This window comes from Pelodiscus sinensis, chromosome 30 (genome assembly GCF_049634645.1).
Source record: "Pelodiscus sinensis isolate JC-2024 chromosome 30, ASM4963464v1, whole genome shotgun sequence".
In the NCBI taxonomy this organism is placed as follows: domain Eukaryota; kingdom Metazoa; phylum Chordata; order Testudines; family Trionychidae; genus Pelodiscus; species Pelodiscus sinensis.
The window spans coordinates 3,098,030-3,117,152 of record NC_134740.1 but is presented as its reverse complement, the minus strand read 5'-3'; the positions used below and the strand labels follow the sequence as shown (position 1 = coordinate 3,117,152).

The 19,123-nt window shown below is 47.0% G+C and overlaps 1 protein-coding gene across 1 annotated transcript; it reads left to right on the top strand.

Moving 5' to 3' along the window:
• The first annotated feature begins 8,451 nt into the window (after positions 1 to 8,451).
• Positions 8,452 to 9,417, top strand: LOC102445816 (olfactory receptor 10A2-like). The gene has a single exon (XM_014574459.2). It carries the CDS (start codon positions 8,452 to 8,454, stop codon positions 9,415 to 9,417), a length of 966 nt encoding a protein of 321 aa, XP_014429945.1.
• Positions 9,418 to 19,123: the final 9,706 nt, after the last annotated feature.

Here is a 19,123-nt window from a genome sequence, read left to right as displayed (position 1 = left end):
TTTGTATGTACATTCAACCACACTTAAGTTGTGGCTCTTGGCATGTGCCGTGGTCCAAAGTTGAGTAGCCCTGGTGTAGACAGTGCTTGGTCCTGCCGGCTCTGTGGAACACAAGCTAAATAGGAGTCAACAGTGTGACACTCTCGCCAAAAAGCCAACATGATTCTGAGAGGCATTCGCAGGAGTGTTGTGAGCGAGACACGAGAAGTCATTCTTCCGCTCTACTCTGCGCTGGTTAGGCCTCAGTTGGAGGATTGTGTCCAGTTCTGGACACTACATTTCAAGAAAGATGTGGAGAAATTGGAGAAGGTCCAGAGAAGAGCCACAAGAATGATGAAAGGTCTATACTTAGCAGAGAGACAATATTTTATCCTAAACTATCAACCCTCCAATTCCACGTCAACAGTCAACAACTTATTCTCCTATGTGGAAAAAATAGCAGGTTATTATGGTTAATGGGGAAAAAATCTATAAAGCAAAGACATGATCATCTTCACAAAGTGAGTGGCTTTGTATTAAAGGTAGAATGTAGAAGCCGGATACCTGTTTGTAAGACAAAACAAATCGGTTGGCCTATGAAATTCTTTGCCTCAGCCTCATTGACTAATTTACTGCTTTATCAATGAAGCGCAGGAATGTGAATAGGCAGCAGGTTTAAAACAAACAAAACGAAGTTTTTTTCTTCACGCAGCACACGGTCAATCTGTGGAACTCCTTGCCAGGGTATGTGGTGAAGGCTAGGTCTTTAACCGGGTTCCAAAAAGAGCTAGATAGATTCCTGTAGATTAAGTTCATCAATGTCTATTAGCCAGGATGGGTAGGAATGGTGTCCTTATCTTCTGTTTGTCTGGAAGTGGGTGACAGGGGAGGGATCACATCAGGATTCCCTGTTGTGTTCCCTCCCTCTGGGGCACCTAACATTGGCTGTTGTTGGCAGACACGACACTGGTCTAGAAGATCCTTTGGTCTGACCCAGTGTGGCTGTTCTTATGTAAACACATAATCAGCGGCAGACGGATAAATTGCAGAAGACATTGGTAGATACTTGAACTCTTCAAGGGCCCTCATTGTAACAAAATATCCCATTGTAATGCCCGTCAAAGGCCTTCTTGAGATGAACAGTCAACCTATGGCAAGTAGCATAGAATACTAGGACTGGAAGGGACCTTGAGAGGTCATCAAGTCCAGTCCCCTGCCCCCATGGCAGGACCCAGGACTGTCTAGACCATCGGTGATAGACATTTATCTAACCATCTTAAATATCTCCAGAGATGGGGACTCCACAACCTCCCTGGGAAATTCATTCCACCACCCTCCCCTCCCCAGGCAAATGCCCCATCCCCTACTCCATTCCAGAACCCACTCCACCAGACCACGTTCAGAGGGTCACATATCCTGCCTTCCATAAGCGGGAGCCAACTCGATCCCTGGGGCATACAGCTCCCATGGTGGGCTGGACTAGAACCCACCACCCTGCCTTCCCCGAGTGAATGCCCCATAGTGATCTGAATAGCCCAATAATGACTGCACCTTTGGTGCCAGTCAGGTGATTTAAGGTCGTATTGCCTGCATACGATTGTCTTATGTGTGTTCATGTGTCACTTTTGTATCTGTGGTTGTGACGGCCATGTGTGTATCTATCTCCAATGTATCTCCAGCGTGTAGTCAACCTGTGGAACTCCTTGCCAGAGGAGGCTGTGAAGGCTAGGACCATAACAGAGTTTAAAGAGAAGCTAGATAATTTCCTGGAGGTTAGGTCCATAAAAGGCTATTAGCCAGGGGATAAAAGGGTGTCCTTGGCCTCTGTTTGTCAGAGGCTGGAGAGGGATGGCAGGAGACAAATCGCTTGATCATTGTCTTCAGTCCACCCTCTCTGGGGCACCTGGTGCTGGCCACTGTCGGCAGACAGGATACTGGGCTAGATGGACCTTTAGTCTTACCCAGTATGGCCGTTCTTATGTTCTTCTGTATTGACACCTGTTGACTCCCACTAGGCCAGATGCTATTCGTCCGGAGAGCTCATTGGGAAGGTCCTAATGAGCCGTTCAGGAAAACAACGAGCCTTAGGAGAAGTTTCTGTCCCACCTGGTGAACCTTGCTGAGATCACTGTAGAGAGCCCCTCATTAATGCTTATTCTGACTCTCTGAGCAGATCCCCTGAGCAGACTCCATCTTGAAATGTTTGTATTTTTCCACCCACTCACCTGGGAATTAGGTTTCAACACAGACAGTCCCCACCCTGTGCTAAAACTGCATAAAAGAAGGAGTGACATCGCCAGTTCTTCTTCAGTCTCCGCACGGGAGGACTCCGGGCAATTCCCGTGAAACAAAGATTGAAACGGGGGGGTCGTGCGGGGCCCAAAGGAAAGCGATTTCCCGGCTGCTCAGGCAAACCCGAGAAAACGACGCTGCAAAGCCAATGCAGCAGGTGCCTTGAGAATCTTCCACTGTGCCAGCGGCGTCAGTCAGGGTGAGAAACTGCCAATTCACAATTAAACCGAACGACTAAGTTATGCTTAAATGAAAGGAAAAACTATGTAGCACTTTAAAGACTAAAAAGATGGTTTAATAGGTGATGAGCTTAACAGGAGACCCACTTCTGTGTGTGTTTGCTGGAAATCTGCTAAGATCGGTTTTCTATCCCTTACAATCACTTAACGTCTCTCATTGGTAGTTAATACTCTTGTCGTCATTGATTCTGGGATGCATGAACAGGGGTGTTGTGAGCAAGACACGAGAAGTCATTCTTCTGCTCTACTCTGCACTGGTTAGGCCTCATTTGGACTATTGTGTTCAGTTCTGGGCACCGCATTTCAAGAGAGATGTGGAGAAATTGGAGAGGGTCCAGAGAAGAGCAACGAGAATGATGAAAGGTCTAGAGAACATGACCTATGAGGGAAGGCTGAAGGAATTGGGTTTGTTTAGTTTAGAAAACAAAAGATTGAGGGGGGACATGAGAGCCGTTTTCAGGTATCTAAAAGGGTGTCATAAGGAGGAGAGAGAAAACTTGTTCATCTTGGTCTCTACGGACAGGCCAAGAAGCAATGGGCTTAAACTGCAGCAAGGGAGGTTTAGATTGGACATTAGGAAAAAGTTCCTAACTGTCAGGGTGGTCAAACACTGGAATAAATTGCCCAGGGAGGTTGTGGAATCTCCATCTCTGGAGATATTTCAGAGCAGGTTAGATAAATGTCTATCAGGGATGGTCTAGACAGTATTGGGTCCTGCCATGAGAGCAGTGGACTGGACTCGATGACCTCCCGAGGTCCCTTCAAGTCCTAGTATTCTATGATTCTGTGATTCTATGATTCACCTAAACCAGGGGGCCTTGAAGTGAAGAGTCTGGGGCGATGTCTACAGTGTGCATTTTTTCGGTATTCTGGAAAAACTTTTCCACATCCAGGGAACACGTCTGCTCTTCCGACATTTTTTGCGGGAGAGCAGACATGCTCTTTCAGAAGCTGTCTTCCTCCTTCCACGAGGAAGAAGGGTTCTTCCGAAAGAGGAGTTTTTTCTGACATTTGACACAGTTTCGCTGGCCCGAATTTCAGGAAAGCCGCAACAATCGGAAAAAGGTACGCAAATTCCAAAGAGCATTTTGCGCACCTGTTTCTGATAGATCATTGTCATCTAGACACAGCTGGCGGGAGGGGAGAGGGAGAGGGAGGAATCTCAGCTTCGTTAGCACAAGGATGCATGTTCCTCTCCACATTGAGGGAGAAGATGAACCAAGTACCAACGTCTCCTGGCTCAGTGTTTTGACCAAGACAGAGCAGGGCAGCTCTGGAGTCCTAGGCTGGGAAGCTTGGGGATGAACTTCACTCTAGCTCCTCTGTTGGTTCATGCAGAGGGTGATCAGAGATCCTGTTTGTACCCGCAGCTGGGTGTGTCCCTGCCTGTGTGAATGCTGCAGGATGGGCAGGACCAGAAGCCAATCAGCAGCTGTCCACGGCAGCAGAGTGTGAGAGAGAGCCCAGGCTGATGGGTTAGAGGGTTGAGTGGAACCCCAATTCCTGTTAGCACCTGGGGGAACCTCTCACAGATGGGTTCAAGGAAAATCTGCCCAAAAAAGAACAACGAAGGGCCCTCAGGTGTAGAACATAAGAGCGCCCATATTGGGTGAGACCAAAGGTCCATCTAGCGCATAGTGGCCAATGGCAGGAGCTTTAGAGGAAAGGAACAGAAGAGTTGACAGCAGCCATCATCGACCTGAAGGGGGGTTCCAAAGAGGCTGGAGAGAAGCTGTTCCCAGTGGTGGCAGATGGCAGAATGAGGAACAATGGAGAGGCTGAGGGATTTGGGCTTGTTTAGCCTTCAGAAGAGCGAGGGGGGATTGGATAGCAGCCTCCAACTCCCTGAAGGCAGGTTCCAAAGAGGATGAAGAGAGATGGTGACAGGTGGCAGAACAAGGAGCAATGGTCTGATGTTGCAGTAGGGGAGGTCTAGGTTGGAGATGAGGAAAAACCATTTCCCAAGGCGGATGGGAAGCTCTGGGATGGATTCCCTAGGGAGGGGGTGGAATCTCCATCCCTAGAGGTGTTTAAGTCCCGGCTTGACTGGAATGATTGAGTTGGGGTTGGTCCTGCTTTGGGCAGTGGTCTGGAATGATGACTCTTCCAGTCTGGGATTCTGGGATTCTATCATTGAGTGACCCATTCCCTGTCATCGATTTTCAGCTTCTGCCAAACAGAGGCTAGGGACACCATTCCTGCCCATCCTGGCTAATAGTCACCGATGGCCCTAACCTCCAGAAATGTTTCTTGTTTCTTGTCGCGTTGTGTGTGTGTTTTATTTTTCACCCAATGTTTTCTTTCCTCACTGTGTACGTGGGTTTTTCCAGCATTTTCATTGTTCAGTCATACCCTGATCTTGCACTGTAGCAACGCCTGGTGTAGACACAATTCATAGGGGTGCATTGTAAGTCGGTGGATGAAGAGATCAGAAGGTGGGCTGTGGCAAGAAACATGCAGGAGAGGAAAAAGGAAAAGATGGCAGAGTTATTTTCTCTGCTGCTTTTGGTTTAACAGCAAGGATCTGTATTTTGTTGCTTGTAAAATGGAGAAATACCTCTCTCTCGCTCTCATTCTTTCCTCTGTCCAAATAGTCATCTGAGTAGGTCTATACAGTGCTTCATTTTTCCTTCAGTTATTCATGTTTCTCCAGGCATATTCTCTCTTCTTGATAAAAAAAGAGACTTCCCAATTTCTCTCAGCAGCATGGGCCAAATTAATTTTGGGTGTAATTCCTCTCTTTTCACCAGTGTGTTCTTATCACAGAGATAGTCAGAGAGTCACAGAACTCCAGGGCTGGCAGAGACCTCAGGAGTCAACGAGTCCAGCCCCCAGCCCAAAGCAGTGTCAGCCGACGATCAGGGCAGTGTGTGTGTTTGTGTGTGTGTGTGTGTTACCGAGAAAAGGTTTAACGTCCATACCTTTACTGCTAGGACCGGGGTCCCATCGCAGAGGGCAGCCAACAGGCTGACAGATGCCCTGAGTTAATAGGAAGAGCTTAGTCCATCTCAGATTTCAGCTGCTAGTATACAGGATCCCTTCGCAGTGGGCAGTCTAGGGAAGACTGAGAGATGCCCCAACGGATCTGTCACCTGGGAGTGACACCATCCAAAACGCCCAAGCTCCTCCTATACCTGTCCCTTATGACCGGCTGAAGTTCGTTTAAATTGTGCTTGGTTCTGTTACAGCAATTGAAGGAGTCAGGTTAAAGCTTAAACAGTTACAGGTGTATTAAAGAAGCTTATAAATCATATGGTTACAATGGCTATTGCTCTCTTTCTTAACTGCTAGCAAATATAGATCTTAAAAATGGTTACAAAGAAAATAAAGATAGAAAATAGAAATAATGGTACCAAGTGACAGCTTAACCTTTAAAGAGCTCTAAATCTATGTGTACACTTAAGACAAAGGACCACATCCAGGTATAATTTTTACCCCCTTCTGTGCTTCTCGACTCCAGCGGGTCAAGCCAGGGCCGGTCCCTCCACTCCTAGGAAAGACAAATACGAGGTGGGCGTCCCCGTGGAACCTCGGGAGGTCAAACACCTAACCCGACCAGCAGATAGATGGTAGATTGACACTCCGAGTAAATGTGCTGCTGGACCCATCTTTATACCCATAGGGACTCGTATCCTCTTTCTTATCTAAGATGCCAAATTGTACTGGTCTGTTTTTGTGACGCCAGTTCTTACAAGGAAGTTTCAACTTAATTTACACTTGCAAGAGAGAGAACTATTTTTTTTCCTGGGCGAGAGATTCCTCCCCCCGCGGACGGCTGTATGTTTGTATCAATATGGGATTTAGTCAAGGGCACTCCTTGGCAGCCTCGTGGTCAGCAATTGGCGTATCTCTGTTTACAGCCATTCACGGTCACTGAGCCTGCCATATCCGGGCCTTCTGTTCAAGGCTTTTACTGCTCTGTGTGCCCTGCGTGCTCCAGGCAAGCAAAGATGGATGTTACGGGGGAGTTCCTGTCTGGCTACAAGCAGAACCAATCCCAACTCAATCAACCCAGCCAGGGTTTGGTCAAACTGGGACTTCAACACCTCTAGGGAAGGAGATTCCACCCCGTCCCTTGGGAACCCATGTCAGCGCTTCCCCACCCTCCTAGGGAAATCGTTTTTCCAAATCTCCAACCTAGACCTCCCCCATTGAAATTTGAGACCATTGATCCGCATTCTGTCACCTATTCATCATCTCTCCATCCTCTTTGGACCCTGCCTTCAGGGACTTGAAGGCTGCTACCAAATCCCCCCTTGCTCTTCTGAAGGCTAAACAAGTAAAAATCCCTCAGCCTCTCCTCATAGGTCCTGTGCTCCAGCCCCCAAATCATTTTGGTCACCCTCCACTGGACTCTCTCCAATGCGCCCACATCCTTTCTATACTCCAGATGTAGCCTCCCCGGTGACGAATAAAGGGGAACAATCATTTCCCTAGTTCTGCTGACAATGCTCCTGCTAACGTACCCCAATACGCCGTTAGCCTGCTTGGCTAATGAGTTTTCATTTTTAAAATTTTGCTTGCATGTCTTACTATGGTGTTAGATTCCCCTCTTGCCCCATCTGAGAATTTCAGCTGCTAGCTGTAGAGTAGAAGAACCCATGGTGGAACTCTAAGTATCTTTCCTTTCCGATCTATTGATCTTTTTTTTTTTAATGTCATACAGGTTTGTTCCTATGACACTGGTGTGTTCCTGATACTTGATAAATCCCAGTCCCATAATCTTTTTTGAACGTGTAAGAGAGCTGAATGGAACATTTCTGTAATTCAGTAGGTTCATCTATATTGGTCTTGCTCTTGGTTCATGTATATTGGAAGCTTTAACCTCTTAATGAGATAAGTCTTCCCATTTATTGACAATTGCACATTTCCAGTCCAGAGATACATGTGTCAGGTTGCCTAATCCATGTTTATAGAATCATAGAATCATAGAAACATACAGCTGGAAGAGAACTCAGAAGGTCATCAAGTCCAGCCCTCTGCCCTAGGCAGGACCAATCCCACCTAAATCAACCCGGCCATGGCTTTGTCAAGACGAGACTTAAACATCTCTAGGGATGGAGACTCCACTACTTGCCTAGGTAACCCATTCCAGTACTTCACCACCCTCCTAATAGTTTTTCCTAATATCCAACCTGGACCTCTCCCACCACAACGTGAGACCATTGCTCCTTGTTCTGCCATCTGTCACTACTGAGAACAGCCTCTCTCCATCCTCTTTGGAACCTCCCTTCAGGAAGTTGAAGGTTGCTATCAAATCCCCCCTCATTCTTTGCTTCTGCAGACTAAACAGACCCAACTCCCTCAGCCTCTCCTCATAGGTCATATGCTCCAACCCCTGAATCATTTTAGTCGCTCTCCACTGGACCCTCTCCAATGCGCCCACATCCTTTCTGTAGTGGGGGGCCCAGAACTGGACACAATACTCCAGATGTGGCCTCACAAGAGCTGAATAAAGGGGAATAATCACTTCTCTGGATCTGCTGGCAATGCGTCTCCTAATGCAACCTAATATGCCATTAGCCTTCTTGCACACTATTGACTCATCTCCAGCTTCTCATCCACTATAACCCCCACGTCCTTTTCTGCAGAACTGCTACTTAGCTGGTTGGTCCCCAGCCTGTAACAATGCTTGGGATTCTTCCATCTTGAGTGCAGGACTCTACACTTGTCCTTGTTGAACCTCATCAGATTTCTTGTGGCCAAATCCTCCAATTTGTCTAAGTCACTCTGGACCCTATCTCCGCCCTTAAGTGTATCTACCTCTCCTCCTAGCTTAGTATCATCTGCAAACTTGCTGAGGATGCAATCCATCCCCTCATCTGGGTCATTAATAAAGATATTGAACAAAACCAGTCCTAGAACCTAACCTTGGGGTTTCGTCCACTGTAACGGATGGCTACATCAATATCTCATGCTTTTGTGTTTCTAGATCCATGCGATGGAGAAGGCGGAGAGGAGAAATCAGACCCTCATCATGGAATTCATCCTCTTAGGATTTGGGGATGTTGGTGACCTGCAACCCCTTCTTTTCCTCGTGTTTTTAGTGATCTATATTGTGACTGTTGCCGGCAACATCCTCATCGTTGTGCTAGTTGTGACGGATCCGCAGCTTCGCACCCCCATGTACTTCTTTGTGGGGAACTTGTCCTGCCTGGAGACCTGCTACAGCTCCACCATCCTGCCCCGGCTGCTGGCCAGTCTCCTCACTGGGGACAGAACCGTCTCGGTGAAGAGGTGCCTGGTACAAACCTATTTCTTTTCCATCATAGCAATGGCTGAAAACCTGCTGCTGGCGGCCATGTCTTACGACCGGTATCTAGCGATATGCCACCCTCTCCGATACGCCGCCCTGATGAACGGCCGGGTGTGTTGCCAGCTAGTGGCGGGCTCCTGGCTGTACAGTTTTCTGGTGGTCGGCGTATTGAATAGTTTCTTGTTCCCATTAACATTCTGTAATGCCAAAGAAATTGACCATTACTTCTGTGATTTTTCCCCCATGATAAGGTTGTCCTGTGATGCCGCCTGGACCCTACAATTGGCGACGTTAACGATCTCTGCCATAGGGACGGTAGTGCCTTTGCTACTGACCCTGGCTTCCTATGTTTGTATCATCACCACCATCCTGAGAATCCCGTCCTCCACCGGGAGGCAAAAGGCCTTTTCCACCTGCTCCTCCCATCTCATGGTGGTGACGATTATATACATCAGCCTCATCATTGTCTATGTGTTTCCATCACTCACCACTTCCACCGTCCTCCACAAAGTGTTCTCGCTCTTCTACACAGTCCTGAATCCCATGATCAACCCCATTATCTACAGTCTGAGGAACAAGGAGGTGAAAGAGTCCCTGAGAAAAGCGATTGGGAAAGTGGTCACCTTCAGAAACAAGCACAGAATCTGGTAGTGCAAAGTTTAGGCTATAGGAAAGTAGGGAGGAAGTGATAGAGTTCTTTAGACAGGGCCCATTTTACTCCTTGAGAACAGGGTTGGTTGGTTGGTTGGTTGGTTGGTTCTTTCTTTCTTTCTTTCTTTCCACAGACACAAAACACACAGACTTTCTTTCTACACACACAAACTTTCTTTCTTATTTTGCACACACACACACACACACACACGCACACACAAACTTTCTGTCTTTTAATGCCAATTTGTTTATGCAAAGCTTTATATTGTAAGAGACATTCTTTCGGGAACATCTGTGGGCCTTCTCCCAGACACACTTTTCAGGCAAAGCCCTCGGCCTCTTTCATCCAGACATGCACACTCGTGCTGAATTTCTACAAGGCGATTAACATCTTTTGTAAATTCTGGGTTGTTTCCTCTCCCACTGACAGCAAAGACGTTGATTGCCCACTGAAGAGGACCCTCTGTTTTCGTTATGTCTCTGAAACACAGGTAAAAATATTTTGCCATCTCAGTGAGTGGAGAACATAAGAACGGCCAGATGAGGTCTGACCAAAGTCCATCCAACCCAGTGTCCTGTCTGCCAACAGTGGCCAATACCAGATGCCCCAAAGGAAGGGATCAGAAACAGTTAATCCTCCCGTGATCCCACCAACTCCAGAAAAACAGAGGCTAAGGACACAATTCCTACCCATCCTGGCTAATAGCCATCGATTGGACCTAACCTCCAGGAATCTATCTAGCTCTTTTTGGAACCCTGTTAAAGTTCTAGCCTTTACCACATCCTCTGGCAAGGAGTTCCACAGGTTGACTATGCACTGAGTGAAGAAAAACTTCCTTCGGTTTGTTTTAAACTGCTTCCTATTAAGATTCTACATGGATCTGTCTTTTGGGAAACAAACGATGGAAGTCCAAAGGGGGTTGGGAGCATCCGTGTGTGAAATTTCATCCATCTTTTTAGGGTAAAGGCCACCTTAAAATATCTGTAAGTGTACGGATGCTTATATCAATATAAATATCGACACGGGTATATATTATGGAAACAGAATGCAATTTCAGCTGATCTAGCATCAGATGGGCATCTGTCGCCCTCCACAGTAACGTATACTCCCAGGGTTTCACTCACAAATAAATTAAAGTTTGTGGCCTCAATTGTCTGTCTTTGCTGGACCGAATCCTTGATTCATGCAACCCAAGGGGATTCATGAGTTTTACTCCAACAAGCAGAATATTTTCAGCGCAAGCCAATCAGAACTGTTGAGGATTTAGATGCTGATCTAAGCCCCTTTGAACCGTTTCATCCTGACGAGTGTTGTTTCGGAGAGCGGGTTGGAAGATCACTTTCAATATGGGCATGTCTACCCTACACTCCTCTTTCGAGAGAGGAATGAAAATGCAGCTGAGCGACATTGCAAAAGAAGCTCAGATTTGAATTTCCTTCTCTACTTTGCGCTGGTTAGGCCTCAGTTGAAGGATTATGTCCATTTCTGGGCACCCCATTTCAAGAAAGATGTGGAGAAATTGGAGAGGGTCCAGAGAAGCAAATGCGTCCAGATCCTAGGACGCATTAATAAGTGTGTTGTGAGTAAGACACGAGAAGTCATTCTTCCGCTCTACTCTGCGCTGATTAGGCCTCAGTTGGAGCAATAAGAATGATGAAAGGTCTAGAGAATATGACCTATGAAAGAAGACAGAAATAACTGGGTTTGTTTAGTTTGGAAAAGAGAAGATTGAGGGGGGACATGAGAGCAGTTTTCAAGTATCTAACAGGGTATGATAAGGAGGAGGGAGAAAACTTGTTCATCTTGGTCTCTACGGACAGGCCAAGTAGCAATGGGCTTAAACTGCAGCAAGGGAGCTTTAGGTTGGACGTTAGGAAAAAGTTCTTAACCATCAGGGTGGTCAAACACTGGAATAAATTGCCCAGGGAGGTTGTGGAATCTCCATCACTGGAGATATTTAAGAGCAGGTTAGATAAATGTCTATCAGGGATGGTCTAGACCAGTGGTCCCCAACCATTTGGGGTTGCCGGGCACCAGGGGGCGTGGCCGTTCACCCGCCGGGCGCCCGGGGGGGCGGGGGCGGGGCCCCCCCATAGCCGGGGGCGGGGCCCCCCCATAGCCACATTCCGGGGGCCGGCGCTCTCCCCTCAAGCGCCACACGCCCGGGGCTGGCGCTGACGCTCTCTCCCACCCCTCCCCCAAGCGCCGCGCGCCCGGCGCTCTCCCCCAAGCGCCGCGCGCCGGGGGCCGGTGCTGGCGCTCTTTCCCCCCTACCTCCCCCAAGCGCCGCGCGCCCAGGCTGGCACTAGTGCTCTCTCCCCAAGCGCCGCGCCCGGAGCCGGCATTCGCGCTTCCTCCCCCACCCCGAAGCGCCGCGTGCCCGGGGCCGGCGCTGGCGCTCTCTCCCCCCCATGCGCCGCGGGGGGTGAATCCGCGGTGCCCCCGGGGCCGGCGCTCACCGTGCGCCACGCGCCCAGGGCCGGCTCCGGCACCACGTATGCACCACGTGCCCGGAGCCAGGCAAGCCCTGAGCACTTGGCAGGCGCAGAGAAATGCCCCCGCGGGTGCCACGGCGCCTTCAGGCACCGTGTTGGGGACCACGGGTCTAGACAGTATTTGGTCTTGCCGTGAGGACAGAGGACTGGACTCGATGACCTCTCGAGGTCCCTTCCAGTCCTAGTATTCTATGATTCTATGATTTGCATAATGTCATCTGAGCGCTTTTTTGAAACACCCTATTTTGGAAAAAGAAACACTGTCTATATGGGGTTATTTTGAAAAAAAACCCTCTTTCAAAATAATCTTTTGGGGGAAAAAACGCCGTTTCTTATTTGGAATAAAACCCTCTTTTTTCGAAATAACCCTTAAACCTAATTTTTTAAGGAATAAGGGTTATTTTGAAAGCAGGGTTTCTTTTCCAAAATAATAAACAGCGCTTTTTTCCCAAAATAGGATATTTTGAAAAAGCTCCACAATTATGCAAATGAAATGCAGGAAATTCAAATCCGTGCTTCATTTGCAATTTTGCTCAGCTGCAGTTGCATTCCTCCCTCAAAAGAGGAATGCAGGGTAGACATCCACGATCTTCCCTGCTTACGGTGGAGAAGTTTTCCCTTTCACACCGGAGGGCTATGTTGAGACTACGGAGACCTCTGGTATCCAGGAAAAAATCCACCACATCCAAGGAATGTGTCTACTCTTCTGACATTTTTTGCAGAAGAGAAGACATGGTTTTTTGGAAGCTGTGTCTTCACGGAAGAAGGGCTTTTCCGAAAGAGGAGCGTATTTTTCAAAATTTGGCACAGTGTAGACAGGTCAAATTTTGGAAAAGCTTTTTCCCATAAAACTATCGGAAAAAGGTACACAAATTGTGGAATATATTTTTCCGATGGAAAGCAGCAGGCTAGACATAACTTGGGAAAAAGATGTAGGCTACGTCTACACTGGCATGATTTTCCGAAAATGCTTTTAACGGAAAAGTTTTCTGTTAAAAGCATTTTCGGAAAAGCGCGTCTAGATTGGCCACGGACGCTTTTCCGCAAAAAAAGACCCGAACTCCATTTTCGTGATCGGGACTTTTTTGCAGAAAACTGTACTGGGCTGTCTATACTGGCCTTTTTGCGCAAAAGTCTTTCGGAAAAAGACTGTTGCCCAAATGGGAGCAGCATAGTATTTCCAGAAAAGCACTGACGATCTTACATGAGATCGTCAGTGCTTTTGCGGAAATTCAAGTGGCCAGTGTAGACAGCTGGCAAGTTTTTCCGGAAAAGCAGCTGATTTTCCGGAAAAACTTGCCAGTCTAGACACAGCCGTACTATCCTGTGCAATACTCTCTGCACAATCTTTCTCTCTCTTTCTCTTCAAAGTGAATCATAGAAGCCGGGACTTCAGAATCTTTAGGGATTCTCCAGTAATGGAGATTCCACTATCTCCCTACGCAATTTATTCCAGTGTCGAACCACGCTGACAGGTAGGAAGTTTTTCCTACTGTCCAATCTCACCCGCATTTGCTGCAGTTTAAGCCCATTGCTTCTTGTCCTGTCTTCAGAGGCCAAGGAGAAAAATCCCCTTCCCCTCCCCCCACTCCTGCTATGGGGAAATTCGCACTGGGAAACACTAGGGAAAACTTCAAGAATATTTTGCAGTTTCCCCTTTCCTGATTTTTTCAACTAAATTGCACAGGAATCAGATGTTCACCTCTGGAAGGCATTTCTAATAGGCCTGGTTAATAGCTAAAAGCTATGCATGGAACAAGGTAATGAGAGTGATTTGTGGCCGAAGCCAGAGTATTCCCCATGGCCGTGGCAGATTCCCAAATAAGTCCCCCCTCCACTTGAAATGCAGAAGTGACTTGACCAGGGATCTACTGTCTTCCGGGTAAGTTCAAAGGCAGTTAGTTGCCTTCACACAGGGCACAGCCAACCTGTGGAATTCCTTGCAAGAGGACATTGTGAAGGCTAGAATTTCAACAGGATTCAGAAAGTAACTAGACTCATTCATGGAGGATGGATCTATCTATGACTATTGAGGAAAGATGGTGTCTGTAGCTTCCGATCGTCAGAAGCTGGGAATGGACAGTGGGGTTTGGATAGCTAGATGATTCTCTGTTCTGTTCATTTCCTTTGGAGCACCTGGCATTGGCCACTATCAGAAGACAGGAAATGGAACTAGATGGAACTTTGGTCAGAACCAGTGTGGCCGTTCTTATGTCCTTATGTAAATCCCTTAGGTTCTTATAAAAATCGCAGCCCATGAGATCAAGGAGAAGGAAACTTTATGTAGGTGGCAGCTGTCCTGCATTTGGAGTTCAAGGTGCAGCAATCAGACTGACTTGGGAGCTTTAGCCAAGAATGCCTCTTCAAATGCAGCCAGGTGTCTAAATCCCTTAGGGTATGTCTACACTACCCTCCTAGTTCGAACTAGGAGGGTAATGTATGCATACCGCACTTGCTAATGAAGCCCGGGATTTGAATTTCCCGGGCTTCATTAGCATAAGCGGGGAGCCGCCATTTTTAAATCCCCGCTGCTTCGAACCCCGTGTAGCGCGGCTACACGGGGCTCGAACTAGGTAGTTCGGACTAGGGTGCCTATTCCGAACTACCGGTACACCTCGTTTCACGAGGAGTACCGGTAGTTCGGAATAGGACCCTAGTCCGAACTACCTAGTTCGAGCCCCGTGTAGCCGCGCTACACGGGGTTCGAAGCAGCGGGGATTTAAAAATGGCGGCTCCCCGCTTATGCTAATGAAGCCCGGGAAATTCAAATCCCGGGCTTCATTAGCAAGTGCGGTATGCATACATTACCCCGCTAGTTCGAACTAGCGGGGTAGTGTAGACATACCCTCTGGCACCTATAAGAATCACGGCCAATGTCACTTTGTTTAGTTGGTAGCTTAGGGCTCTTCGTGTCTTGCATTTGAAATTCCAGGCCCAGAGATCAAATTGACCTGGAAGCATATAATTTACTTCCCATAAAAGAGAATTGACATGGGTTCGTTTTTTTTATTAGTATGCTAGTAGATGGACTCATGTCATAAGTAAGATGAGCAGAGATGAGAGATTCTGTCCACATTAATTTTCTTTGAAATGAGACCACCTGTTTTTTCTCTTGTTTCAATTTTCGGGTCAAGAGGTCTTCCATCTCTATTGTTTTCGCTTTGGAATCAGTTGTTTGCCAGGACTTCCCCTCTGAGGTTCATAATAAGACTGCCCCTTTACCATGGTTTTCCTATCTCAAATAAATAGAAACATTCCTCTGTTTAATCATTTCCAATTCCCAGTAGCAGAAGTATCAAGGGAAATAGTCATCTCCTAGGAGGGAGAAATTAACAGCCAAGAGACACATTAATTTCTGTGAAAGGGAATAGCAACAAAATGCACTAAAAATCTCAGTAAAATCCAGGCCTCCAGACAAGAAATCAAAGCTCAGTTTTCTGAGAAATTTGAAAACCACCACAGCAGAATAGAAAGGAAAATGTTGTGCAAAAACTAGACTTTTATCTCGCATCATTTGAAGGGAGGTTTAGGATTCTCGTGTAGCTGGCACGTGTGAAAATTAAAGCCACATGCTCAAAATTAAATCTTTTGATTTAGAAATAAAAAAAAATCCAAACAGCTCAGGTATTCGTGTAATAATGAAAAGGATGTCTTGCTTTGTCCAAGGAGAACATCCATAAAGACAGTAGCTGTGTCAATGCACACCATATTCTACAGTGTTTGAATGTCTAGACTACGTGTATTTTTCCGAAAGAATGTGCAAATTCCACGGGAATCAACCAGCTATCTGGACTAATAGCATCTGGCCTCATGGGAGTTACCAGGTGTAAGTACGTTGGAAATAGACACACCCAATAATCAGAACTTCAGAGACAACAATGACACATCTACGTGACTTGGACAATCATATGCAGGAAATCAGAACTTTTCCATTGACACCTTATACAGCCTATTTTGCACAAAAGGCCTAATCATTGTGCAATAACTATACCATCCCAACATCACAGGATACTTCTAGACTACGTTCTTTGGGTTTTTTTCGAAAGAGGAGATGCAAATTCTGCAGGAATTTGTGTATCTTCTTCCGATGACATTTTTGAAAGAGGATCTTTTTAAAGTGAAAGTAGTCTGGACGCATTTTTTTCAGGAAAAAACTCCCTTCTTTTCAAAAAACATGTAAACCTCCTTTTCTTTAGGAAGAGCAGGTTTTTTTCGAAAACGGGTTTCTATTCTGAAAAAAAACTGCATCCAAACTCACATTCGAAAGAGCCTCTTTCAAAAATGTGATTGGAAGAAGATACACAAATTCCTGCAGAATTTGCATCTCCTCTTTCGAAAAAAACCCAAAGAACGTAGTCTAGAAGTATCCTGTGATGTTGGGATGGTATATTTATTGCACAATGATTAGGCCTTTTGTGCAAAATAGGCTGTATAAGGTGTCAATGGAAAAGTTCTGATTTCCTGCATATGATTGTCCAAGTCACGTAGATGTGTCATTGTTGTCTCTGAAGTTCTGATTATTGGGTGTGTCTATTTCCAACGTACTTACACCTAGTAACTCCCATGAGGCCAGATGCTATTAGTCCAGATAGCTGGTTGAGAAGGGCCTATTGAAGTTAACGAGTCATTAGGGAAACCAATGGGCCTGAGGAGAAGCATCTCTCCCTCATGGCGAGCCTTGCTGAGAACTCTCCCACGAGCCCGTAATTAATGGTTGTTGTGACTGTCCATGGGCAGGCCAACAAGGCCTACGTCTCTAGGCACCATCTAGAGATGTTTGTGTTTTTCCACAAATCGGTCTCTGAATTAAGTGCTGAAAGAAAGGGTTCCTGCCCTGTGCTCAATCTATATAAACCATGGGGTGACCTCACCAGTTCTCCTTTGTACAAGAGGGCTCCTGGAAAGACCCGAGGAGCAAAGACAGAACGGGTGGAATGTGCTGGACCCAGGCATAAGTAATCTCCAGGCTGGAAACTCGAGAAACCGAAGCTGCAGCAACAGATTCCTTGAGAATCTGCCTGTTTGTTGGCATCATCAGCCAGGGTGAGAAACGGCTCCTTTGCAGTTAAGCAAACTTGTTTGTTATGCCTGATTCACGTGATTTTGTATTTACTGGTATGCTGCTCGAATGGGGTTCTAGCCTATACTGTCACTTATAATTTTTTCTTTATAGTTCATAAACTTTTTTGGGGGTTGAACCAACACCAGGTTTCCTTGAAGTGGAGTGTATGGGAAAAATCTCATTTTGGTTAGCACAAAGGGGCATGCACCTCTCCACATTAAGGGGGGAATCAAACCTAGTACCTGTTCGGTGTTTGGAACTAGGCTGGATAGTGAAGCTGGGAAGATCCCGACTTGTGGAAATGATGGGACCGGGAGTGGGTCAGCAGCTGGTCACAGCAGCACAGTGGAAGCGGGACCCCAGACTGGTGGATTAGAGCTGTGTTTCTTAAACGTTTTAAGACTAAGGAACACCAAACAATATTTTTTTTGTATTGCAGAACACCAGGGGTTTTTTGTTGAGCCCAAAAAAAAAAAAGTTAGCCCTTTTAACAGGAAAGCAGGCGTTGCCCTTTTAAGGGTCATCGATGGACATCATCTTCGGGAATTTGTTTTAAAATCATTGGCTCCTTCTCAGTGTATTTTAATGGTCTCTCCCTACGTCTGATTGCTCATTCAAATTTTGAAACAAGTGTATACTCTTCCTTCACTGTGTTTACGGGTGTGTTTTTTTTCTGCATTTCCATTTTTCGGTCACATCGGCTGTGTCGACGCTACAAAGAAACGTTGGGAAAAGATACATCAATGGCGAACCACAATTGGCATCTCTTCCCGCTTTTCTTCCGAAATAGGCTTTTCCGACATTTGGCCGGCTCCCTAGGGCCAAATGTTGGGGAAAAAAACCCTTCTTCGGTACACCCTTTCTTCCTTGTAGATTGAGGTTTACAGGGGTGCCAAAAACATGCATCTATTTTCCAAAGGTCCATCATGCCCAGTGTCCTGTGTCCTGACTGCGATCAATGCTAGGTGCTTTACAGGGAATGCAAAAAAAACCAGTTAATCATTAAGGGACCGATTCCCTGTCACCCATTCCCAGATTCTGTCAAACAGAGTCCAGGAACATCATCCCTCTGCATCCCTGCTAATAGCCTTTGGTGGGAATCTCCCGTCATGATTTTTGTTCCCATTGTTGGCTCCTTCTCAGCATATTTTACTTTTCACTACATACCTTTGATTGCTCCTTCGAATTTTGAAACAAATGCATAGTCTTTCTGCACTGTGTATGTGGCTCCGTTTTTTCTTCAGTTCCGTTTTTCTGTCACAAACATTTATTGCACCAGTGTCAGTTAACGATGTTAAGGACTAGTCAACTAGTGGTCTACCTGATAAGCAAATCGCATAGTCAATCCACCAGTTGACAGGTCGATTCTCTCGCCCCCTTGCTTCTATTATACAGGCAGGCCCCAAGTTACGCGGATCCAACTTATGTCGGATCCGCAGTTACGAACGGGGCTTTTCTTGCCCCGGAGGATGGGAGCGGCAGGACGCCCAGATGCGCCGTGGTCCACCGCCCCCGTCCTCCGGGGTGAGAAAAGCTGCTCCCTATCTCCCTGGTCTGCAGGGAGACAGGGAGCAAAGCCTTGGAGCACGCCCGCAGCGGGACAGCCCAGGTGCACATGGGCTGTCCCCCTGCGGGCGTGCTCCACAGCTTTGCTCCCCGTCTCCCTGGTCTGACCAGCAGACCAGGGAGATGGGGAGCAAAGCCTCGGAGCACACCAGCAGTGGGACAGCCATGGCGCATCTGGACTGTCCCACTGCCCGCGTGCTCTGCGGCTTTGCTCCGTGTCTCCCAGGTCAGCAGACCAGGTTGACGGAGCAAAGCCGTGGAGGACTTGGGCAGTCCCGCCACCCCCGTCTCCCTGGTCTGCTGATTCCAGGAAGCCTGGGGCAGAGCAACTCTGCCTCGGGGTTCCTGTAGTCAGCGCTGGTCAGTTTCAGCAGCAGCTGACTTGGAAACGCCTGGGTTTCTTAAGTTGAATCTGTATGTAAGTCAGAACTGGCATCCAGATTCAGCCGCGGTTGAAACTGATCAGTTTCAGCAGCGGCTGACGCCAGTTCCGACATACATACAGATTCAACTTAAGAACAAATCTACAGTCCCTATCTTGTACGTAACCCGGGGACTGCCTGTATAGAGGAAGCAAAGCGG